The 27,907-nt window shown below is 32.5% G+C and overlaps 1 protein-coding gene across 1 annotated transcript; it reads right to left on the reverse strand.

Annotated features, from left to right (window-relative positions):
- Positions 1-7,078: 7,078 nt before the first annotated feature.
- LOC128163045 (uncharacterized) lies at positions 7,079-27,358 on the reverse strand. The gene is made up of 14 exons (XM_052826504.1): positions 26,972-27,358; positions 24,428-24,528; positions 18,529-18,674; positions 18,053-18,265; positions 17,618-17,727; positions 16,360-16,502; positions 15,912-16,082; positions 15,633-15,760; positions 14,555-14,709; positions 14,317-14,387; positions 13,915-14,059; positions 13,356-13,640; positions 9,018-9,218; positions 7,079-7,382 (listed from the first exon to the last, which is right to left on the reverse strand). Exons 1-14 carry the CDS (start codon positions 27,222-27,224, stop codon positions 7,174-7,176), a joined length of 2,331 nt encoding a protein of 776 aa, XP_052682464.1. The 5' UTR covers positions 27,225-27,358; the 3' UTR covers positions 7,079-7,173.
- Positions 27,359-27,907: the final 549 nt, after the last annotated feature.

Consider the following 27,907-nt stretch of genomic DNA (forward strand, 5'->3'; position numbering starts at 1 on the left):
TAAATTAACTTTTTCAGACTTTGTGCTTATTGCTTAAAATATTTTCTTCTATTTTTACAACTGTTTAAAAACGTGTTAAATTCTTCGCAGTACATTTACATTACATAAATACATGGTAATCTATATGACATCTTAAGTCCTTAGATGCCAGATGCAACCACGTGAATTCATTTTACGTGATAGATGTGTCATTAAATGAGGGCAGGTAAAAGCAGACCCAGACAGGAAATAATCCAGTACTTGATTATGAAACATTTCTCAATCATTCAGCCATTTACGTTTCGCTCAAAACCAACAGAGTCTCATGATGTAAAAGTAACATTGTCAGATAGTAAATCAGAAGGAAGAGGATTACTATCGGGAATGTATGCTTTTATTCTAAATGTGCTTTTAAAAGATAATAAACCTCTTTTTTTCACCGTTAGCGTGAATTAAAAAATTATTTCGATTATGAGATAATATCCTTAGGTAAAGAATTGTTGTCTGCATAAAACATGACATCATACCAAAGAAAAAAAATGGAATTGCAAAAATAAAGAAAAAAACAAAACAAAAAAACTTGTATTATTGATATAAGAGCTGGGTTTGAGAGGAAAATTGGATTACTTAGCAAAACTATTTTTCTAAATTTCTTAAATGCAGAAAATCGGATAATGACAACATTGCAACTTAAAATGGAAACCTAAAAAAAGGTACAGCGAGGTGAAATGCAATTCAAAAGTTTCAAAAACATATTTAAATCAATAGGTTAATACAAATGACAGCTAGTCTTACAAAAAATTAAGTGTTTAATGTGCTGTTTAAACCTTAAGTTAACTGTCTCTCGTTATTTGTTGTGATCACTAACAATTCAGAATACAAGTATATCTGAGGAGGACTGAATGGCTGTGGCCACTTTTAAGCTATGTTTACCTCCTTCGAAAAAAGAGCCCATTTTAAAGATATGAAAACAATTTAAATTTTAAAGGTCACATATTTAGATTTTTTCTTTACTAAATATTTTATTATGGACCAAAATTCATATTTAAAAGCTTAAGACAGATCCGATTTGTAGACCATCAAACCCCCTTAAATGATAGTACGAATTAGATCAGATATTGAGGAGTATTAAAAACACGGCTAATAAGACAGGGAAATGAGACAAAGAAGTGAGACACCGATTTTATAACATAATGCTTTCTGATTTGCAATTCACTACAAGTATAATTAGAAACGTTCCCACAGCAGGGAAAAAATCGAAACCTGTTTAAGACTCTTCATAACGATTTTTTTTCATTTGAATAGAGTCAGATTATGCTACAACTAAAATTTTCCAATGTTTAATATAGCTCCTAGATACATTTCCTGTATACTCCATATAAAACTAAAACATATAAATAACGGTTTATAATCCATTGTTTTATTACTATTTACATGCATGAAGGATCAATAGATTCTTATTCAATCGTTTGTTACATTCATGCTTATATCCGACTCGACTTTTATTTGCAGATATTGTGATCTTGGTTTTTACAATATTTACTCGTGTTTGGTGATATTAGATGCATACAAATATCTGTATAAACTACCAACCGTGGGTCAAACTAGTGAACTATAACTATTGACTACAAAAAATGTTAGAAAAATTTAACTTCGTCGATAAAGGCTTACATGTTTTGCGTAGATTAAACATGTGTTTTGTACTGATATTGAAAAAAATCAGTTAATATATCTATTTTATGGCATAAAATAAAACTGTAGATTCGATTTCTTAACTATTAAACGCACAATAAGATTGAACTATTCTAAAACTCTCCGAAAATAATAAGCTTAGTACGGTGTTTAGTGGTTACCACTACCTTTCAAAAACTACAGAATGAAGAATAAGCAAGGACATAAAAATCATGTAGGCTAATAACCCATGCCAGAAAGTCTTCACTTATCTACATGTGACATCCATGCTACTTTTTTAACAAATAACAATAAAACTTCAGTATGAACATGGTAAGAAAAAAAAACCTCGATCATTCTTTTGTTTAATTTAAACATTTGAATCACTCTACATTATAAAACGAAGTATAATCATAATTAATGGCTATTCTCAATCAATCACATTAATAAATAAAACACGGAAATATATGTATAGTGGTCGTGTAATTATATCACGATGGCGTCTTTCTTTCCGATTTTATGATTTTTGAATCCTGCTAAACTTTCAAATTCACGATAAAACATTAAGCTCTAATTGATAAAATGTCAAAAAATATGAAATGCTTTCAAAATATGATAATTTTTTAGATACATAGGATTTAAACCTTAAGACTTGGAAAGTAAAATGAAATTTGAGACTGTCTGTGCAAAGAAAAGAACAGAATGTAAAATTCACTATTTTTGTTTTCGGCTGTGGCGGATCACAGTTGCATCCATATGAAGACTCCAGCAAATTTTTATATTTGCACACGCATTCTTCCTTGCGGTACTGTATTTACTATGACTGACAACCTCATTTAAATATTTATTGATTACTAAAAACGTTACTCTTATTCCATTGCCTTGAAAAAAAATATACGGCTAGTGTTACATACATGTACATACAGATTATAATCATGTTTTAATTCACATATGCGTAAGAATTTTTATCGGAATTATAATTCGCCTACTTAAAGTTAAGCTTATTCATGCCTTGCTATTTCGGAAATTAACAAAACGGTGCTATATATAGTTCATTGTATGTACCGTTTCGCTTTTGTAATACATTCACAGAGCTGATTAGTGTTGTTACATACACATGCCGATCATTCCTTTAAAGGGAATTCTTGTTTCCCCATTTCCAAAACAAATTAGAAAACTAAAATGAGATACACAATCACCAGAACCAAAAACATTATGAGGGTTATGAAGAAAAGCAGTCGGTTTGTCTTTGGAGAAATTTCTCTCAATGTTGCGTAGCCTTCATCTATCTGATTGGTATTTGCTTTGTAGTATTTCGTAGTTTCCTCTGATGAATCCTCTTCGTCTTCAATTTTTTGAACAGAACTTGCATGTACCTTTGATTTGAAGTTATCTTTTGTACTTTTCAGTAAAAACATGAGTCGAGCAAATTCCTGCCACGCCTTTGGTACTGGTTTTTGAAGTTGGTTGTTCTCCTGAATACAAAGTGTAAGAATAGACATCAAGACAATAAGACAACTTGTAGTAATTTTAGTAACAATGCAGACTAATCGGTCCTGTTGATGGTAGTCTTCCGTGATCGTGTTTAGGTACAGGATTATTGATAACAGCATTGTAAGAGAAAATGAAATCCTTTCTACAGATGATTCTGGTAGATAGAACACAAATAGGTTAAGCAAACAGAGAATAACTAAGGGAGAAACCAGGTTTATCATGATATACAAAGATCGTCTGGAAATCTTGAATGACATTGTAATAACCGAGTGCCGTTGGTTAACGTTCTCTTTGAAACTTAATTCGCTCACTCTCCAGTTCTCATTTTTGCTCGTGAGATCAATTTCAAAAGGTAGTGTTAACTGTACGATTAAACGCAATTTGATCGCCTGATTCATCGCTAGCAAACTTTAGTTCACACTGGTGTTCATCGTTTGGATAATAAAACGAATTTGCATCACAGCTAGTAATTGCAAGTTCTATTTGACTATATTTCAATATACCATTTGGGTTACTTAACACAGTCTGATAATTTGATTCTCCCGTCTGCAAAACTGTATTTTCTGTTTTTGTATTTGTGATACATGTAAAGATTTTCGGATGCCACACAAGTTGTAAAGGAATTGGAATAGCATCGCTCTATTCAAAAGAGAAATTTCCATTTTCTATGAATTCATCTGTCCATTCCAAGTACATCATGATAAGAGAGGACAATGTTCCGGTTGTATCATCATATGATAACAGAGAAAAGAGGGCCATATCGATGTCCACAACCATTGGTGATCTTTGATCTGGTTTTGGTTTAATATAAGGACAAATATCTTTTTCAAGAAATTTGTAAAATTTGCGTTGGTTTTCCACGGTCATATTTGACGAATTAGACAAACACAGTAAGAATATTTGCAGAGAAAGAAAATATTGCGGAATTGTTAGCATATAACATATTTTTGTAAATGCGACCTTTCAAGCTAAAGCAGCTCATATAGAGTGCCGATGTGCTTTAAATAATAATCACGTGAAAGGCATCTATTCGATCAAATGCAGTCATGATCTTAAAGTACATAACTTTTATCCTTAAAATCTTTATAATCATTATATTTATTTTCCATTTTCAAGATAAAAGTGGTGAATCATATTGATTACGACTTGCATTCATCAATACAGTATGCACTACCGATTTTAGTTAAGTATTTTTATTAAGTAACTTCTGTATGCATGCCTTTGTTTTATTTTCGTCATTTTTGCCCTTGTTTTCTACAGGTAAGTTAAAAACTGGGGGATATCCAATGCCATATTATCTTTCTATTAACGAAATTATATCTGAGCGAATTCAAGACGGTGCAAAACTGTTTGCAAGTGCAGAGGGGCCAAAATTGCACTGAGAAAAAAATAATCCTGTATACGGTATTAATGGCTCCTACAGAATTGGAATGTAAAGGTAAATTTGGTAAAACAATTCCATTTAATACTCCTCTCGAATCTTATTAACAAAAGATTTAAGATTACGACTAATAACTTAAAGAGACATTTTAAGACTAGAACCTTCCAGGATTAATGATAAAATCTACGGTCATTAGAACATATACTTACACAATACTCTTTATTAATAATTATCATACTTTTTGGCAGCTGGACAGTCAAAAGTACATATTCACGGTATGTAATTCATATCTATAAATCAATATCTTAAAATAAGTAATAAAATAAGAAATAAAAATTGTATTACTAAAACCATTTAATAATGTTATAAACATTAAAAAAAAAGGTCATCAATATTTAAACAGAGTTACTGAACACTGTCACTGACTATTCCTGTTTGTTTAATTTTTTGGCACACACCAAAATATTTTTGCAATGGTCAGTTTTGTTGTTTGATATTTTGTATGGGGACATTTTCCGAAGTTGATATCTGACCTACTTTGCCACTCCTTAATGCCTGGATTCTGGGCAATTTCATTGTTTCAGGTGAAAGACAATGGATTTATTTTTAAAAGGGATCTAAGATGCGTTGACTTTGTACACCTTTTTTATGTATTTTTCGTTAAAGGCATACTATATAAATAACATTGTGGAATTGCAATGTATTTATTGCTATACACATGTATAAGTGTTATAATAAATATGTATTTGTGAACATAAAAAAATGGGTAATATAAAAGCTTCAGATTCCTAAAACAATGTTTGCTTTCTCTTTGCTTATAAGTAAATATGTATGCAGAAAGATAAAAATAAAGTGACCATTTCATTTCACTTCGTTATTTTGAAATGTGGTTTAATGATAACGTATACTTGGTGGGAAATCCACTAATTAATTGGAACGAAAATTTATTTAACGAACATTAGCCTTTCTAATGTGGTTTCTAATGATGTGCTATTTTTAAGTTTCAAATAATTAGGTCAATTACCTATATTTTAGGCTAGTGACCTCTGAATGTTTGCTGAAAACAATTGTCAAAATTGTCTACTCTTACTAAAGTCTATTTAATTGTTAAATTATCTATAATATTCAATCATTTTGTGATTGGAAAATGATAAAATAAGAATACCTTCACTGATTTGATTTTTCAATTAATCGTTTTAAGCCCAGAAATTAATTTGAATTTAACTTAAAAGTTAGTCCATATATATAATCTTCTATTTATTTTTTTTTTTTGGGGGGGGGGGGGGAAATTCTACCTGTTTTTAATCGAAAATACAAAAGCTGACTGATAGGAGCTCAAAACCATTAATTGCCAAAAACTATTTTAAAGTCTGTATTCATCCATCAATATTGTGTATCAATGCACAATTAAGAATACATAAGGTCAAACATTAAATTTTCCAGAAATTTTATCCTTAATTAATTTTATGTTATTTTTATTTTATTGCCATATCGGGCCAGCTAGTGATGTAGAATTATACTCAAAATAATACAACCTAACACCAAAAGTTCAACTTTTTTGTTTATAATATCATTGTTACAGAAAGTTTTAAGGGATAAAAGGAAAAAAATAAAAGGCTCCGAATTTCTTCTGTTTTAATACAGATCTAGTTTTGTCGTAGTATATTTTATCGAGAAAAACAAGACATTGATATATCAATATCGAGATTTGTGTTTTACATCGTTATTCTGTGATTTTAAATTTTTATTTCAGGTATTGGACCTTGTAAACAAAATTGAAATCTCAAAACCCAAGTAAACGTAATTCTTTTTATTTAAATTTTCGCGTTCAGCTAGCAATGATAAACTTGTTATTTAACTCATGTTATTTGTCACCGTTACAAATGAACACCAATTATCATTAGGGAACAAAATAAAGTTGCATGTCAACAAACCTCCGATTATTCAACTTTTTCGACACAATAGCGTCTATCAACACTTTAAATGTATACCTTGTACAATAAACCGTAAAAGATATTCGCGTGATGTAATTTAACTTTTTGATAATAGACTTCCGTTTTTATTACAAAACTAATTATCATTAGAACCATGCTTAAAGCGCATACATGTAAGGTGTCTGTTTTCTAACAATAATGATCTTTATAGAGTTGCTTTCTAAGTCATATTTGGTATATTTTGATAACATTTCAAATAATGTTTCTTTTGTAAAGAATTCCTTGTTATTACACAAAGGTTTTTTTTTTCATATTTTATTAACCCTAAGCAATGATACCGATGTGTTCCGGTCAAAAAAGTCTCAAGTTGGCATTGAATATCTAAGCTGTGTCAACCCTATCTCAATTTTTTTTTTTTTGCATTTTATACGAATTGTCCGAAAACTAGACTAAAAACAAATATTTTATTTCGAAGCTCTTTTCCCTTTCGATGTAATTTCGACACTTTCGAATGTTTTGTTTGGTAAAACGTTGTTAATTAGTTTTTACTTCTAATATATAAGAACTAGTTTGATTTCCGGCATTTGTGCCTCAAAAACAAAATTAATAGAAGGCGCAGTAGCTCTATAAATTTTATTATTAATGAAATGAAATACATGAAGAACAATGATGATATATTTTTCTAATAATACTGTCTTAATACAGAACTATATGTCAAGATGAGCCATATGATTGGGGTTTGGCTCTATTGTTCTGTTTTAGCAGGCTGTATGGGCTCTCCTGATCACGCCATTCTATGAGACAATTACTTAAGTAGAATTTGACTAAGCATAACAGAAAAAGGACAGCTCCAAATGAACACGTTATTAAAACAGCTGTAGTTAATTCCCACAGTAAATCCGTATTGCTCAATTTCTGGGTATCTGAAATTAAAAAATGTTTCATAAAATATTTTTAAAATGAAAAATAAGATAACAATAAATGCTCCGATGATTACCACATATGAAAATTATTGTACTTTGAATGTATGGTGATTGGAAAAAAACATTAAATAACCTTGAAAATTAGATAAAAAAAATTACATAACTTTCTCTGAAAGTTAAAAAAAGATATTTGATTTAAAGATGTAGTAGCAATTTTTTTTTCATCCTTGACACGTCATTTTTTAAAATTCTTTACACATAGGACAAGCTCATTAAAAAGGAACTTTCTAACAGCGATACTGGTACTGTACCAGTTATCAGCTAAGACCAGTTATCGGCTAAACTGAGAGTTAGGGTATAAAGCACGCAGCAATCCAAGATTTTTTTAATTCAGTCGTCTTTTTCGAATAAAGAAAAGTAAGTTTGCTTGAAAACTTTCTTGAATATGTTTTATACATGAGCTTAAACGATCATTGTTTACCGCTGAGTTTACATCTTTGCACTTTCAGCAGAAGGGGAAGTGACGTAATAAGTTAAAAATAGAATATTACCTCTTTGTGATACGTTATTATATCCCTTCTTTGATTTCACATATAAAATCAATACATTTAACATGTATAAACAAAAGGAATTCACAAATTTCCGACAGATTCGTAGCGCAATTGAACGCCTGATTGCATAATTATGCTTTGAATAGTCTACGATTTGGTGTATCGCCGTCTGATAATAAATAAATAATTTAATTAGTTTTGTTTATAATGTATCATGACCCCGACTACTTTAGTCTGACCTCACAGGAGGCATAATTCAAACTACATTTAGCAGAGTATAAAATCGACAGGAACACGGATTTTACTATGCTATTATCACGAAGCCGGTATCTGGTACAGTAAATCGTAAAAACTCAGCAAACTCGGGGCGCGCTAAAAATCATAAAAAAGATGTTTTGGGTTCTAAATAATGATATAAACAAACAGATTGATAAATAAGGAGTTCACTTTTTAAAGTATGTCAAGTTTTATCCAAAAATATCAAGAAATAAGGAATTAGCAAAAGAAATCGTTAAATTTTAGCCGATAACTGGTACAGTGCCAGTATCTATTTCCTGCAACTTATTATTTCGTGTTAAACACAGTATCTTTATAATTTTCCAAGCGAGAACTATTTAAAATAATTAAGCCATAATTTTTCAGCAAAGAAAATGTATCATGTAAAAAGATTAAGGTGGTATAGGACACTTCCATATTGTGACATACAATTTATCGAAATAAATAAAATAATTAAATGTAATTTTGTCGATAGTTTCTTTCTAAAAATTGTCACGTTCCAGCGCAGCGTAGTGGCTTAGAGGATAAGTAACGAGTTCGAATCCCGCTATGATTTTAGAAATTTTACCTTACCAATACTGTTTAAAACGTATTGTTGGTTACACCTTCTAAAATTATAAATTCTGAACGGTGAAAGAGTTTTATTTTAAATGTACTTTACTCCACATTAATATCGACAGATGTCTCCCATCACCTTAAATGTACATACAGACTTTATTTTTGTTGATAATCTTAAAATTACAACTACCAACAATATCTTTAAAAAATACATTTTGATATTTAATTGTTTTCATGACAATTTTTTTACCATTACTATCCGTCGAGTTGTTTTCGTTGCTTAATATAGCTATTCTGACATCCTTATAGTCATTAAGACTCCACGTGAAGTCTCCACAAGATGGAAACCCTTTGGGAGGTTTCGGGTGGAATATTCGTTGTCCCTCCTTAATTATAAGTGTCATACCTTCCATTTGGTGGGCATCCATATGGCAATGAAGGAACCAATATCCTTAATTTAAAAGGAAAAATGTGTTTTAGTGTTTTAACTATTGAAATCAACTATTTTCTTACAATGTTTTATTCATATCATAAATGCTATTTTTGGAAGTTGATTTTAATCAACTCTCCTATGCAGTTACTCAGGCAAACCGAAAGTGAAACAGTGTTTGGATCTAAGCACAAATCAACACCGCTGACAACATTTAGTTCTAATCAAAAAATTCGATGTAATGAGTTCTTAAGTATTGTTCTTCAAGGAAACTTATTTATAGATACCTTGTAAATAGTCAGATTTTAAATGGTACGAACAATTTAGATATTTTTTTAAATCGTACATTTTATGTATTCCTACGCCAGAGTTCAATATAGTCTCGTTCAACTAGACGCTCGGCTGTCGCCGTAAATCTCTGACAAGTATAGAGTCTCTCTTGCTTGTCGGAGACTAACGGATACAGCTGAGAGTCTGGTTGAACGAGAGTAGAGATCAACTTTGCTTGGATCCATACAATTTCTCATAACTATTTCGATTACTAATACGTAGTTTGATGAAATAATTCTTTGAATATTACACAACATGATTGATATTGGATTTTCACGAAATTCCTGTAAGATTCATATTATAACAAGAGGCCCATGGGCCACATCGCTCACCTGAGGAACAAAGGGTATGATAAACCCAGCTTAATGGAGTCATAATACAAACTATCTGGACAATGTACAAAAATACATGTAGATCCTGTATAAATAAAATTCATTTTTCCCCTGGATACTCTTATGTTCATAATCATTAGTCCCTTTTCTAACAGGATGATTTTATAGTCATATCAAATGTTGAGTATTGCAGTTCTCAAAAAGATCCTTAACAAATGTGTATATATGGGATATAAAGCTACATCAAACTCTGAACCTTCTTGTGAGGCCGAAGAAATGTCCTGGAGCCGAAGTCTTAACAATCATAAAGAATCACTGGCTGATTAGATTCTGAGAAGAAGATTTTTAAAAATTTACTCTATATATTCCTATGTAAAACTTTGACCCCCCCCCCCATTGTAGCCCCATCATATATCCGGAGGTAATGATTTTCACAATTTTGAATTTACACTACGTAAGGATGCTTTCACACAATTTTCAGCTTTCCTGGCTGATCAGTTTCTGAGAAGATTCTTAAAGTTTTACTGTATATATTCCTATGTTAAACTTCGACCCCCTATTGAGGCCCTATCCTACCCCTGAGGGTCATGATTTTCACAACTTTCAATCTACACTACCTGAGGATGCTTTCACACAAGTTTCAATTTTTCTGGCTGATTAGTTTCTGAGAAGAAGATTTTTAAAGATTTACTGTATATATTCCCATGTTAAACTTCGCAACCCTATTGTGGCCCCACCCTACCCCCGGGGGGTCATGATTTTCACAACTTTGAATCTACCCTACATGAGGATGCTTTTGCACAGGTTTCAGCTTTCTCGGCTGGTTAGTTTCTGAGAAGGACATTTTAAAAGAATTACTCTATATATTTCTTTGTAAAACTTCGACCCCCCATTGAGGCCCTATCCTACCCCGGGGGTCATGATTTTCACAACTTTGAATCAACACTATCTGAGGATGCTTTCACAAAATTTTTAAAAATTTACTCTATATATTCCTATGTAAAACTTTGACCCCCCCCCCCCCATTGTAGCCCCATCATATATCCAGAGGTAATGATTTTCACAATTTTGAATTTACACTACCTGAGGATGCTTTCACACAATTTTCAGCTTATCTGGCTGATCAGTTTCTGAGAAGATTCTTAAAGTTTTACTGTATCTATTCCTATGTAAAACTTCGACCCCCCATTGTGGCCCCACCCTTCCCCCGGGGGTCATGATTTTCACAACGTAGAATACACACTAAGTTTCAGCTTTCCTGGCTGATTAGTTTCTGAAAGAAGATTATTAAAAATTTACTCTATATATTTCTATGTAAAACTTCGACCACCTATTGAGGCCCTATCCTACCCCCGAGGGTCATGATTTTCACAATTTTCAATCTACACTACCTGAGGATGCTTTCACACAAGTTTCAATTTTTCTGGCTGATTAGTTTCTGAGAAGAAGATTCTTAAAATTTTACTGTATATATTCCTATGTTTAACTTCGCACCCCTATTGTTGCCCCCTCCTACCCCCGGGGGTCATGATTTTCACAACTTTGAATCTACCTTACATGAGAATGCTTCTGCACAAGTTTCAGCTTTCTCGGCTGATTAGTTTCTGAAAAGAAGATTTTTAAAGATTGACTCTATATATTTCTATGTAAAACTTCGACCCCCCATTGTGACCCTACCCTACCCCTAGAGATCATGATTTTCACAACCTTATATCTACACTACCTAAGAATACTTCCACACAAGCTTCTTAATATTCCTATGTAAAACTTAGACCCCCCCCCCCATTGTGGCCCCACCCTACCCCCTGGGGTCAGGATTTTCACAATTTTGAATCTACACTACCTGAGGATGCTTCTGCACAAGTTTCAGCTTTCCTGGCTGATAAGTTTCTGAGAAGAAGATTTTTAAAGATTAACTCTATATATTTCTATGTAAAACTTCGACCCCCAATTGTGGCCCTATCCTACCCCCGGGGGGCCATGATTTTCACAATTTGAATCTACACTATCTGAGGATGCTTTCACACAAGTTTCATTTTTTCTGACTGATTAGTTTCTAAGAAGAAGATTTTTAAAGATTCACTGTATATATTCCTATGTAAAACTTCGACCCCCCCCCCCATTGTGGCCCCACCCTGCCCCCGGGGTTCATGATTTTCACAACTTTGAATTTACATTACCTGAGGATGCTTCCATAGAAGTTTCAGCTTTCATGGCGTTATGGTTCTTGAGAAGAAGATTTTTAAAGATTTACTGGATATATTCCTATGTAAAACTTCGACCCCCCATTGTGGCCCAACCCTAGCCCCAGGGGGTCTTGATTTTAAAAACTTTGAATTTACACTACCAAAGGAGCTTTCAGACAATTTTCAGCTTTCCTGGCTGATTAGTTTCTGAGAAGAAGATTTTTTAAAGATTTACTGTATATATTCCGATGTAAAACTTCGACCCCCCCCATTGTGGCCCCACCCTACCCCCAGGGGTCATGGTTTTCACAAATTTGAATCTACACTACCTTAGGATGCTTCTGCACAATTTTCAGCTTTCCTGGTTATATTGTTCTTGAAAATACGATTTTTGAAAATTTCTCGAAATTTTTCATTAATTTCTAATTATCTCCCCTTGAAAAAGGGTGTGGCCCTTAAATTTCACAACTTTGAATCCCCTTTGCCTAAGGATGATTTGTGCCAAGTTTTTTTTTGAAATTGGCCCAGTAGTTCTTGAGAAGATGTTGAAAATGTGAAAAGTTTACGGACAGACGGACAGACAGACAGACGGACAGACGGACAACAGACAAAATGTGATCAGAAAAGCTCACTAGAGCTTTCACCTTAGGTGAGCTAAAATGTGCGTAATTCAAATACTTATAGGAATTTACTTGCCATGCAAAATAACATATCGTTGATTTTAAAATAAATAACAATCGATAAAATCAACTCCCGTCAGTACTTCCGTACTTTGATTTATTTATAGAACGACCAACTGTGTTCTTTGACATTTTTCGATAATTTAAAATACCCCAAACATGATGGGGCTTTCTTTGCGTGGCCTATGTTTTGCTGCAAAAGCTTACTATTTTATCAAAGTTAATTCTGAAGTGCATAAGAAAGGTAATATTCTACAAAAGACTTATTTGCTCCCAGTCGACTAGCAAGACGATGATTTCAAGCTCATCAAAAAATGTAAAAATTAATACACTAGGAGAAACTCTGCAAAAGTTTTGCATTTCAAAGCCGGAAAGATAAGTATAACATGTATAATGTGAAAATAAATTAAAAGCTGGCAATCAAACTTTTAAATCAGTAAGCTCTAATGAAACGAATAAACATTTGAGATGCCTGTATAATTTTGAAGAGCAAGAGTATTTCATAAACGATGGATCACTTAGGTTTTGTATGTTTTCAAAGATAGAATAAGCATTTATTAAAAATTACACATTGAGCTACATGTATATCTATCAATATCATATTATCAAAAGAAAATCTGCTTATCATACCTGGATTATCCAGATAAAATCTAAGCACCACATAGCCTCCTCTTGGCACCACCACCGTGTCTTTAAGTGGAGGATTCTGCAAATTCAGGTCAGGAAGGTTTCCACCGGCCCACTCTTTATTACTCCAGCTTGGTTTTAAACAGGTCTCGCTTTCACATTCGATGTCTCTGCTAAAGTTCGTCACTAACCCTGTTGTGGGGTCAAGTTCAGGGTATACAGTTTTCAAAACATGAAAACTGTGTCCGTGTATGTGGATTGGGTGATCTGTCGCTCCTCGTAATCCATCTGAAATATCAAACGAGAATATCCCTCAGTTCATATAACTTTTCAATTAGTATTTACCTGTGTAGAAATGTCTGAAAAATAACTTTTCAAAAATTTGCCATTTATGTATTCTAGATAAATTAAATTCTGTATAATTATAAAATAATATATAATAAAAACTGTTCAATGATTAGAACACACCAAAAAAATAACTTACAAAGATATCGCTAAATTAAAAGTTTAACATTCCGTATAAAGTTATAAGCATGACTGTGTGGACTGTCCTTCAACATACCTCTGCTGAGAAGAACAAGCTGTACAGCGGAGCCCAAAGAAGTGTTGTCATAGTTGAGAAAATGTGTACAGCTACATTGCTGTTTCAAGCACTTTTGTTTGTTACAGTCATTGAGACATGAGCTTGCTTTGGGACCATATGTAGACTGTAAAATAAGAACAATGAAACCTAAATGCAAGAAGAACATAAATCCCCTTTTTCTCTTGTCCTCTCGTCGTGATCCCCATTCTCATCATCATCTCTCTCTCTCTCTTTCTCTCTCTCTTTCTCTCTCTCTCTCTCTTTCTCTCTTATACATTATAAATGTTTCAAAATAATATCTAAATAAAAATAAAACATTCTTGATTTGTGTATGAAACTATTAAATTTGACACTTCTGATAAAAAGAAACCATATACAAACCTGTGGAGGACAGGTAGGGGTGGTGAACACATGTCCATTGATCGTTGCTTTCATCACTGGGTTCTGAGATTCTACAACGATAATTCAATGAACAATGCTGTTGTAAAACAGAATTTAAACAAGCAATTTTAAACATTGCATCAAATTTTATTGCTGGCAAATGAATTCCGAATATAAGAAAATTATTATAGAGAAAAAAAAATTATATAGTAGCTTTCAAATCTTGCTATGCTAATACCAGGATTTGCTGCTGTGAAATGAAAGTTTAGAAAGTCCTCTCGTATTCTTTCTCCATTTTGAGACACAGGGACTGGACAGAAATTGATGATTTCCTGCGTGGATCGTAAATTCGCAACGGAAAAACAATTCACGTGATCTGCCTCCGGGTATAGTCTTAAATAGATAAAAGAACAATTTTAAAACCTTCCACACTTATTCTAAGATGCAGAACTATTTTCCAAAAATGTTCTTAGGGATATTTTTAACTTTAAGATGGATTCAGACCCTACATTTGGTAGTTTTTATTTATGATTTTATAAGTAAAAATATGACAAAATGTCAGAAGGCCCCCATACACCAATTCTCCTGACTACCCTTTCTTTTTGTTTCATACACACTGTAAGCATAGTCTAAGGTAGCGACAGCTGTGCTTACATATAACAACACAGGCAGGCAAGAGAACCATTTCATAAACAATTCTGCGGATTAAGCTTAATACTTTTGTTAAGATTATTCGTAGCTTCTGTGTTTAAGATTAACATGTGTAAATTAGAAATAATTGTTTTTTCTCTGATGTATTTTCAAAGAAAATTGATATAAAGTTTTTAAAGTGTTCTTGTTTTACGTAGCATGAACGAGATAGCATTTGTTATCGGTCAAAATTTTCAGAATCATACAAATTAGAATAACATATGTGTCGTAGAATATAACATAAATTTTACATACTATCACATCACAGGCAGATATATATTAATTAGATTGCAAATATAAAGTTCCATTACGATGATTGCAGTAAATCTGTGTGTAATGCTGTATCATATCCCCATGAATAAATAGGGCTAACAGGGTTTGATTTTTTTTTACTTTAATACCGGTAATATTAATCAGGGTGATATGTAAATTCGTACACTTTGGTCATACCTTTGAAATATGTTACCACAAACATTATGACGAACTTTTTGATTAAGTTGCCCGGATCAACTCATAAATTCACGAAAAAAGGTCATATAACTATTGATGAAATTAAAGTTGTAAATATATCCAATCTTGCAGAAGATTTTCTACTCTCAGAATTATGTTTGATACCATTCACATACTTATTTGGACAGTTGATAACTTTACAAGCGTTTTCACGGGTACATTTCTGGCGAGTTGTGTCAGGCAAACTATCTGGAGCATCTTCATATCTAAAGATAGCCTTCACCACTCCAGGGTAAATAGGGTCCTAAAATTACACAAACCAATTCATATTTAGCTTGTTGTTTCATTCAATTATAATTGTTCAATTACATTTACTATTACCTTATTCTAGAAAACATTTTTTGATAAATTCATTACATTGGTTGCTAATAGTATAAAACAAAAATATTTCATACCAGATATTTGCTTTTGAGTTCCATGCTTTCGGCGCGGATAAAGAAATTTTTCCTCGAATTCATTTTAGTTTGAACCAAAAGATCATATCTCTCTCCACTTGCGATAACAACCGATTGGGCAGCTTCCGGTTCAACGTCATGTCCGTCCGTTGCAATTACACGCAACAAGTGCTGACAATTTTAATTAAAAAAACGATGTGAAATGAAAGTATTTAAATATATATCAAGAATGATGTATCATTCGACAAAGACTGAAGTTTTAGCTTTCACTGGGTTTATAAGCAAAATAACTAAACAAATATCATAAGTTGTATTTAAAGGCAGTTTGATTTTGAAACAGACAAAGCTTTATAATGATGACAATAGTGATTAAAATTCACACTCAATTCAAAAACCAACTTCCATATTTCAGTGTATCATTGAATTGAATAAATAAAACCACACACACCTCGTCTATTGACAATCTGAAGGAGACAAACGTGGCAGCATTTATGATTCGAAACCGATAGTTCTTGTTTGGTTTTACTTTAAATATTTCAAGGGGAAGTACCGGAACTAAAGGTTTTTCCGTTTTATCCGGATAATGATGACCTGTTAAAAGAATATCATAATCACAGCATAGCGTATAAATATAATTTTCAGCATGCAAGCCAGCCTTATGTCCATATGAAAAAAGAGAGAAATCTTTCAAATTACCTGTAATTTTTTGAATCAGTCAAACAAAACTGTGTCGGGGTGATAGTGAAATAATTTACCGTCGTTTTTTGTGTGTGTATCCGGACGAGTGTATGCCTATTGCATACGACTAATACAGTTAAAATCTTGCATTTTGATTATTCTTTTTACTCAGGTTTAACGTCTATTTAACATTTAAGGGACATAGTGACGCAAAAAATCATGTTTGAGCAAATATCAAATTTTTATTCGATTTCCTCATTTTTAATATATCATATGAAAACACGAACATTCAAAAAATAACAGTGTACAATAAATCAAATTAAAAAAAAGAAAAATAGAATTAAGCTTGACCAACACAAAAACATTGAGTTTTCCTTCCGCTTCATAACCACGCAAGCGCAGAGGCATGTTAATACTGCAGCGTGGCATATATCTTGAGCCAGGAGCCTCTCATTGAAACCTGATGTCTTCAAGAACTATATATTTATTAAGATGCATTCTTTAGTAATGCATATTTTTTACCGCAGACATCGAATAGCTTCAAATTCAAAATATTTTCTCAGTGTCTCAATCCCACTGTTACTATTTGTAGACAGAAATTACAATTAAGTGTCACTAAACCAATGTCCAAAACAACCCGCTTTGTTTACATGTGCCATTCCGGATGAGATTTAATGACTTGTAAATTGAAAGGTGATGCCTGATGATGCGCGAAACCTTCCGTATGATAAAATTTCGTGTAGCTCTTCTTCTTTATTTGTTGTCGTAATCAAAAAGTAAAACGTTTATTTTGAGTAACCGTGCCACTTTGAATCATCCTGCTATAAAAAACAATAGTGAGTTCTAAGATGTAAATGTTACTTACAAATTGTTTCCAGTCCTTCACCCAGAAAAACCATGGCGTATCAATGTCAATGTGCAAAAAAAAAATTGATTTCTAACATAAAAGTGTTACATTTATAGGGGCGTCTTTAGTAAATATATGAATTGCGTTTTTTGCACCAAGCTTAAAGGCATTCTGGACGTACCTTTTCCATTAATTAGTCCGGAATGGAAAGGTTCCATGCCCATGCTGGTTCCGTCCGTGGTATGTGTAACGATATAACAGCTCTCAGTACAATTAAAGTCATCGGCGTACCTGTAAGGAAAATGAAAGTGTATTTCGATAAGTCAACATTGTACATTGTATTAGTACATGTATATGGAATTCAAATAGTAAGCTTTACCAGTAAAACTTTACATACTTTATTTTTTTTTTTAAATTACGTCAATCTCTTTTTTCATAATAAAAGATTTATTGTGAAAATTAACTTTGTTTTGCAAATGCAATTTCTAAGCAAATAAAGTAGTAAAAAGTAGTTATAGGGAGTAAAAAGTCTGAATAACGGATGAATTAATAATTTTTTGCGATTATTTTACTTTCCACTCTGTCTTTTCTACAGAAAACCATGAAGAAAACCTACAAATGCATGTTCCATGCATGGATTTCGTGATTTTCGAGTGACGATTTGTTTCTGTTCCACTCCTGTATAACAATGATGAAGTCGTCCTCTACCCTGGGTAGATCCGTCCGTTCCTGGCGTGGGAGGACTATCAGGGGTCCTGCCAGCCCGTCCCCCCTCATTGACCCCTGATGGGCGTGGTACCAGTGGGTACCTGCTGGGTCAGCCTTAAATCTTCAAAAACATTTACATCTTAACAATAGGTGATTTGAAATGTTTCCACACATAAATTGAGTCATAGTTGGCTTGCTGATATTGTACAAGTAACCTTTCTCTACAAAGTTTTACATTTCAACACATATAAAAAAAATTCAAAAATTAAAAATCTGAACATTGAGATTTTCCCCCTTTTTATGCTAAAAACATTTAATACTCTTCTGTTAAATCAGGGTTTGTTGCTTTGGTGGAATTTTTGAGCTAAAGGTTTTATTACTTACCTATACATGAAGCTCTGACCTGGTCCGATAGGACATTGAGATACCATGGAAGCCCCGTCCATCCAAGGCGTGTGTTTCTGGTGCATGCCGTGCCAGTGGATAGTGAAGACCTCGTTAGAGAGGTGGTTCCTCACCAGGACCTCTATCTATAATCATTTTTTAGTTTTTTTTAGCAATCATGCCTTAGTTTTTTGTTTGTAAGATACAGGCAGTCTGATATGTGTTTAAATAGTCGTTTCTACTGTGGTTTCCATTAATATTCAAGGGGGTCAATTTTTGTGGATAAAATGAAAATCACTATTTCAAGGATACGTAAATTCATGGCCAATGACACTATCATTACACGTTGTTAGTAGAAATTGCACTTCAATGAACATTTAATTCCATGGAAAACCTTAACAACGAAATCCACGAAAATTGTATTCAACAAATATCAAGAAACCACCGTATATGGTTGTGGGAACCATTAAGAAAAAGAAAAAATAAATGGCATCGTTTTAAAAAAACTCAAAAATTGAGAACAGTGAAATAATAATTTAAGATACACCTACATGTAGGCTTGACACCATATCCGACAGAAGTTTGCAATAAATTTAAAAAAACACTTAATTAGACAAGAAACAGTTGGACGTAAACGTCATAAAAACTACTGAAAAAGATTTGTCTCTCTGATTGAAACAAGCGTTGAATACATTGATTAAAAAAAAATAAAATGGAAATTAAAATTGTAACATTTTATCAAGAACTCGAGATTGAGCTTAACATTAAAAATAAATTCCTTTTTAATCTAAAAAAGCCTATTTTTAAAAATAAGTTTTCAATTAAGGGGCATATTAGAGGTGTATTTGTGTAATGTACCTTTAAACGATGAAGATACATGTACTATTTAACAATCGAAAAAATGATATTTTGTGTAGCTTTGAATATCAAAAAAAATTTATTTGGATGTCACGTAAAAAGGGATTGAAATCGGATCGATTCCGATTTTTTGGTGCTGGTGCTTTCATTTACCGTTTTCACTAAGTGTAATATAAACTTCACCAAAGAATGTTTCTCAAGTTTGCTAATTTTTGGATCTTTTCCGATAAGACAGCGTAATCATTATCCAAGAAGTCAATAACTTTATGAAATGTATTTTATTTATTGTCTTTGGACATATTGGGACGATATAAATTATATATACATTGTATTTGTAATTCTGCTACATAGACAGTTATTCAAATAAAAAAAGTATTATTTCTAATCATATTAAACGTAGAGAAGAAATTAGAAATTATTTAACTCTCACGGGTGTTGTGAGTTACACTTGTATTTTTAGATACAGAATCTTCAGGTCTGAGTTTTTTTTAATAGTTTTATAATTCATATAAAAACACAAAATTGGTTTGGGTAAAATGCATATTTACAAAGCAATACTGTACATGAGAGAGCTTCTAAAATATAGATTGCAGTTTAATATACTCTTGGTGCATTTAATAAGAATCGCACTATACAAAAACTGTGTTAAGCTGTTTCATGGCTTAACAAGCAAACAAAATATTCAAGGTCGGTGATTAACTTTTGAAGATTTGTAAAGAACACTTTCGTCTCAGTAATTTATGATGTCTAGCAACATAATGTATGTAAGGAACCATATCAGTTGAATGCAATAAATTATGCCCTAATGTAAGAGTTACATAAACTGCATTAATAAAGTTCAATGTTCTGAAAAAAAATTATGAAACCTTAGCCACGTGGGTCATTAGCATAAAAATCGATTCACATGACTGAAACTTTAGGGCGGAGTCTAGAATTGCATTATCAGGAAAAAAGACTAAATAGTAGTTATGTCACGGTGTGCAATTCAATCATTCTGACTATTTTTGTGTAAATTAACTTTTTCAGACTTTGTGTTAATTGCTAAAAATATTTTCTTCTTCTTTTACAACTGTTTAAACACGTTTTAAATAAATTCTTAGCAGTACATTTACATTACATAAATACATGGTAATCTACATGACATCTCAAGTCCTTCGATGCCAGCTGCAACCACGTGAATTCATTATGCGTGATAAATATGTCATTAAATGAGGGCAGGTAAAAGCAGACCCACACAGGAAATAATCCCGTACTTCATTATGAAACATTTCTCAATCATTCAGCCATTTACGTTTCGCTCAAAACCAACAGAGTTACATGATTTAGGAGCAACGTTCTCAGCAAATCAGAAGGGAGAAAATTACCATCGGGAATGTATACTCTTATTTTAGATATGCTTTTTAAGATTAGAAACCTCATTTTAAGCAACAAACTACGCATCTTTTTTTCTTATCTCATCAGAAAACAATTTTGGAAGACTTATGAAATGAAATACATAGGTTGAATAATGCACATTTAGGTTGCACTTGTAGGCTGCGGTTCGTAAAACTAAAAACAAATGTAATAACTTTATTAATTACATTGTTCGTGTGTCTCATTTTTCACCACTCTCAATTGAATTAAAAACGAAATGTTTGTAGACAACCTAAGTTTAGTAGATTAATCAATTATCAATATTTGACATTAGCGTGAGATTAAATGACATATACCTTCCGATTATTGATTCCGTGTAGAGGGGTTAAAAGTCAAATATAAATGTAACTCTTGCATTAGTAACAATACATTAGCTATCTGCATTTGTAACAATACACTAGCTATAATTGGTCTCAATGTAATTGTTTAAAACCATTTTCTTTATTTAAAAATGTAACTAAATGATTTTTAGGATAATATATTTTTTATTATATGTATTCGGAAAAGTTGTACTAAAGTTGAATTATACAATTAGAGCATGTGTTTATATGTATAATAATTTCCATTTTGTTTTCATCGGAAATCTGCGACGATCAATTTCCTGTAAACACACTTAGAGGCGGCTAACCCTTGTCATGGAGCATGAACACAAGTAAAAAGGCTATTGGGCATTTTGAACATATTAATCATTGTAAGATTGAATGAAATGTTCAAACTAACATAAAGAATCGAAAATTTACTTTTTGTAAAATGATTGTTTAATCATAACTATTCGTTTATAAAAAAAAAATTCGCCAAGGTTCCTCGAACTATTTTTCAAGTCGCGGAAGCAAACTAAATAACATATTGATATAGTCCAATCCAAACTTTGCAAAAGTTGTTCCCCTTTGCGGGGTCAACCCAAAAGAAAAAAAACAACTTTTCCCTTCTTTATGCAACCAAATATTTGGGCGCCCTGTAAAGAAATCTCTCGGAATTAAATTTATTCCTTCGATGTGTGGGTTGCCCCAACTTAGGGCAATTCAAATTCACAGCGGAAACGGATTTCCAATGTCAAATGACGAAGTTACAATCCTCTAAACTACAAAGGCTACTGTGAGAAATATATGGGTTTTCCCCAAAGATGGCGGTCAAGGGACACAACTTTCGTAAAGTGTGGATTGGTCTATTCCCGTTCTATTGTCAGATAGCAAATCAGAAGGAAGAAAATTACCATAGGGAATATATACGGTGGTTGATCCAAAAGTAAAATTACAAATGCGATAAGATCGTGAAAAGTCCCTGTAAAGTGACAAAAACTTGTGCTTTGAGATATATACCTATTTCATTCAGATCGGAAAATTTTAATTCATTATTGTTAATATTTCTGAAGATAATATATTTTTTAGAGCGTGAGGTAAGGATAGTCGCCGCACGTTAGCGAATTGTGTTTTTTAAAGGAGAACGTCATTTTTAGCAACCAACTATGCATCTTATTTTCATATCCCATAAAAAATATTTGGAAGACGTATGCAAAAACATAGGTTAATTAATGCACACTTAGCTTGCAATTATAGGCTGCGGTTCGTGAAACTAAAAACAATACATAATAAGTTTTTTAAATAACCCATTCGTCACTATTCTCATGTAAATTAAAAACAGAATGTTTGTAGACAACCTAAGTTTAGTAGATTAATCAATTATCAATATTTGACATTAGCATGAGATAAAATGTCCTACACCTAAAGATCATTGAATTCTCGTGTAGAGGGGTTAAAGTTCAAATCTGAACTTTACTCTTTCATTTGTAACAATACATTAAAGCTGACATGAATTCATAAATACACATTATTTCCCTTTTATCTCCGACTACCGCCATATTAGTTGTCGATTTCTATTGTTCTGTTCATCGCTTCACACACCCTTTATAAGGCTGAGAGTACTATTCATGCTTCACCGCATTCAGGAATTTCATACACCCAAACACATTATATTGGACGAAAAGACATGTAGAAACGCGGTTTGAAGAAAAATAAAATGACAACCACTGCATTGGCAAGATATATCCAATAAATGACGAAACAAGACGGACTGCATAAAATCCAGGCGCACTTATAAATTCCTCAATAACTGTTGACGATTTTCCCGTGTATGTTATAAAATCGCACATGCGCAAACTACACACTGTTGCAGATCGGGCAATGTCAATGATCGCATGGACTTTAGAAACGGATCATTTTTGTAGAAACGGATGGAAACGATGTTACGTTGTTACTTTCTTGGATTTACTATCATTTTATCTACTGTGTTGGATATAGTGTCGCCAGGGTTTTCAAAAATACACAGACATTATCCCCTCTGTATGAACAACACATGTGTTCGATGTGAATGCGAAGTGAGGCAGCACTTACTGTCTGTGCAAAATAATAAAGATATCTGGGGAATCCTTTCAAAGAATAAATATACAAAAGAATGTATTTAGTTTTTAATTGATTGTTGTTTTTTTCATTTTTTACTATAAACATTTTACTTCAATGTGTAGTTCATGCATATAGATGTCCAAGCAACCTGAATGCCTCGCTCGGAAAGCAACGGACCGTAACTTTCTCAACCGGTATATATACCCCAGTGGCAGTAGAGGAGCGATCGAAACTAATATGGCTACTAAATGCTTTTATGAATTCATGTAAGCTTTAACCATTATTGGTGACCATGTAATTGTTTTAAACCATTTTTTGTATTTAAAGATCTAACTATAAGATCTTTTGGATTATATGTTTTATTATTATATGCATTGGAAAAAGTTGTACTTTTGTTAAGGAAATAATGATGGATTATCGACCTGTAAATGAGAGAAAGTACCTCTAAATGAACTTTCCAAACAATTTCATCATCTTACTAAAAAAACAAAAAAATTTTTTAACACTACCGAGAGTAACACTAAAATGTTTTTATTTAGGTCAACGAAGTCAATTCATATTTTATAACATTGTATTCAAATCGGATATGACTTTATTACTAAATTATACCATAAGAGAAAGAGCGTATGTTTATTTGCAATATAATTCCATTTTGTTTGCATTTGAAATCTGCGACGATCAGTTTCCTGTAAACACACTTAGAGGTCGCTAACCCTTCTCGAGCCGCATGGTCACAAGTTAAAAGGTCATTGCACATTTTGAATAAACTTATATTATTGCAAGATTAAATGAAATGATCAGAATAACATGAACAATAAACAAAAAAAGTACTTAAGAAAAATAATCGTTTTATTATAACTATACGTTAATAAAAAAGATTTTTTTCTCTCCAAAGTTCCTAGCACTATATTTTAAGTCGCGGAAGCGTACTAAATAACATGTTTATATGGCTGTTCCATGCACGTTTCATGTTCCCAACTAAGGGCGAATATAATTGATTTAAAGCGCCAATACACAATATTTCATACAAATTGACCTAAGTATATACATTTTTGGATTGAATTTTTGAATTTGTTTTCGGATGTCGTCGGTTCTTAAATACACCAAGCCGTGCAGACAAATAATCATACCGCACAAACGTGCGGTAGTCGATTTGTCCGCACGGCCTGATGTGTTATCAGATGGACGACATCCAGAAAAAAGTATTTAATGCTTAAATAAATACTTACCGTTTGTCCTTCATAAACAATAATCGGTGGGCCTGGAAATTTTCCATTAATGCTGAAAAGAAGTTTGTAAACTCCATCTACCGTCAACACTTGCTCAAGTTCTGAAAAAACAAATTTAATACAATCGATGTGCTTAAGATCTTTAGAATGGATTACCTTTATCAATAGGGATGTACAGAACTGTGGAATTATTAGAGTTTCTGGTGGCTCAATTTTGGTGAAATTACGTCCCACAAACCTGCAAAATTTAAGCAATTTACGAAAATTGGCCCCGACGAAATTGATTGATTCCACAGCATGCCTTTTTTAAAAGAAATTGAACGAGTTCTTTAAATAGGAAAAAGCAGTTAGCATTTAGAGGTGCATTTTGTTTTGTTTTTCTGCTTTTTGATATTTGAATAAGCACCAAACATTTCTAGTTATAAACTGAATTGACAAAAATAATTCTGAACACGTTATATTAAAAATAAACAATAAAAGAGTAGATGAAGTCAAAGTACTAGCATAATGAATTAACACATATTAATCATTATTATTATTCTATTTACAACACTGTGCCGGATGATGAAGCCAGTGCCAAGGTGGCTTTTCATTTTAACGCCCGCTTAAGATGCAGTTTCGGAAAAATCCATACACACCAAATGATAGACCATTTTCTAGAGAGTATATAACCACTTTTGTTTTAAGTGCATTACACCTGACAGGTGAGATGTTAATATCCCATAGAAAAATACTAACTCCCATGGGAGAAAGGATTCTCCTACCGGAAATCCAATAGGATTTTCAAAAAATCCTATATGAATTTTATTTCCTGTAGGATTAGTATTTCCTGTTGGAATTTGATTCAGACAGGTATTTTTCCTTAAGAAAATGAAGATATCCTATCGATTTTATGAATTCCTATCAGCATTGATATTCCTTTAGGAATTTCTTGTATTGTGATAAAAATTTCCTATAGGAATATTGTTATCCTATAGGAATATTGTTTTTCCTGTAGGAAAAATTATTTTGTCATGTATGAATTTATTTTTGAAAGGTAAATATCTCACCTGACAGTTGAGATACAGTGATAACAAAACTGGTTGTAAACTCTTCAAAGAATGGCGTATTTGTATTTTTCGATACATGCAGCTTAAACGGGTGCTAGAATACCAACTTGGCACTGACATTATTATCAGGCACAGTGTTATTATGCTTTGGTAACAAGAAATAGTTTTGGATAAATTGAAAATTGCTGTATTTGAATCTTATGAGTTTTGCTTAAATTCATGAAATGATTTTTAATGACTGTAATTAGTTAGAGGTATGTCTCCTGTTGAAATTGATATGCAATATACAATTAATGTATAGGCCCCATATGTTAGGTACATGAGAATCATAAGTAAAATGCGAAACCTGCGGCTAAGACTGTTGTGTTGACTTTACACAGTGAAATTGCAAGTTTCAGACGGGAGGGTAGATAACACGAAAAGTAGGTGGATAGGAAATTGTAAACTATACACTGGTAAGTTTTTTGACATGTGGTGGTGCAACATACACATGGTACGGAAGGTCAACCCTTTGCAGTGAATTGTCTGGGAGAGGTCTAAAAAGCTGAAAAATCATGAAAAATTAGCAAAATATGAAAGGGTCAAAATCTCATAAAACCAGCAGGTTATGGCTTTCTTCCGAAATTGTTGATTATAAAGAGTGAATATAAGGTATTTGTGCTTGATGGGCGACTGAGGAAATTCTAGTTACAAAGTTCCGAAGAAACACATCCTCTGGCTATAATGAAATGTATAAAAAAATAACTGTCCCGTGCCACCTTAATATATTTTAACAGAGGGCTCGTTGGTCGTCACCGTTTTAAAACTGCATAACGTGCAATTGATACCTTGCAGCAGTAAGCACACGTACACAGATTAATTGTCACGCGATACACATCAATCAAATAAATGACAAACAAGTTACACAACCGCTTATACGATACGTTTGTTTTAATTCTGTATTATTGATAATGCCTCTTCAAAGATAAAATATGCAAATACAATTCTATAATACGTTTTGATGTTTATGTTTCAAGGTGTTCAGAATACTAGTATTAGAGGGTGGGTGTGGGGGAAAGGGGTAAGGCATGCATCACATTAACTGAAATCAAATTTTTACATAATGCTCTATACTGAAATATGTCTAATGTTTGATTTCTTTAATATCCTTTTCGATTCACAAACTATCCACCGACGCGCTTAATTACCCCATTATTTTTTAAGTATGATGTGTACGTTACGAGAGAAATAAATGTTTTATCATAATTACATGGATATAAAGAACCATCTTTTAAAAAAATCAAATTCTGTAAAGTTATTTCACATTTTTGGCATTATTGATTTAATTATAAATTGTATAATAGATTTAAAGAAACCCTCATATTCCTTTTAAAAATTACACACCTTTTTTCAATTTAGCATAAAAAAAAATTCATAAATCACCTTTCGATCCCAAGAGAAAAAGAAGGAGAGTGAAAGAGACTGTCACACTATTTAATAGAAAAGAAAGACTCACCCTTTGGAGTCAGAAGTTCAAATTCCTCTTTGTTATGTGATGATCTTTTCAGCAATGTCCCATTTCGAATTACGATAGGTTTGGCGTATCCCTTTTCGTCATTATATACCATTGAAAACTTGTACCGTACATCAAACTTAAAACTGCAAACGGTTTCATGCTCACTGCATGATGGAACTACCTTATGATTAAACGCACAGGAAACCCCAGGTAAAAATATCAACAAAACTAGACAAAATCGGACGGAATTCATCAGTAAGTCGTTTTCTTTCGAAGGTCTATAGATGTCGTTACCTCTGTGAAATGCGCATTCTGTTGTAATGGACGTTTATACTGAGAATAATAACTATTTATTTAGATAAACACCTCTGTAAATTAATGTTTTGCAATTAACAAAATGAGTTCACACTCAGCAAACGTTTGAATGATGGACTGCGACTATGTGTTGCATTAACGGTTCTCAGGTAACGCTTGTCAATCAAAGTAATTTATATATTTCGAGAGGGGAGGTTTTTTTCCGTGCACTACTGATCACCTTGAACAAAAATTCAGAGTTCATCAATATGAGGGATATGACAAAACAAATTGTTCATGTTTTTTTTATTCGGGTTACAAAAACTGGTTCACATTTGGTAATCATGTATTTAAAATGCAAGTTTAGGTTTTTCCAATGTTAAAGCCTTGTAAGTTTCGATTTTAATCATCAGTCATGTTATAAAAATCCTCCTGGCTTTAAACAGTGGAATTTTACTGGATACTGTCAAGTTTATCTTTTTGCTCAGATCTCTAGATGAGATACAAAGCAGTATATGCATATTGCATTTCTTATATCCCTACTTAGATACTAACAAAGTAAATTTTTAAAAGAATAAATTCAAATGTATCGAATATTTCTTATTTCTGAGAAAATGGCATCATTTATTGTAGATACAAAAC

The sequence above is a fragment of the Crassostrea angulata genome, chromosome 9, assembly GCF_025612915.1.
Source record: "Crassostrea angulata isolate pt1a10 chromosome 9, ASM2561291v2, whole genome shotgun sequence".
NCBI lineage: Eukaryota > Metazoa > Mollusca > Bivalvia > Ostreida > Ostreidae > Magallana > Magallana angulata.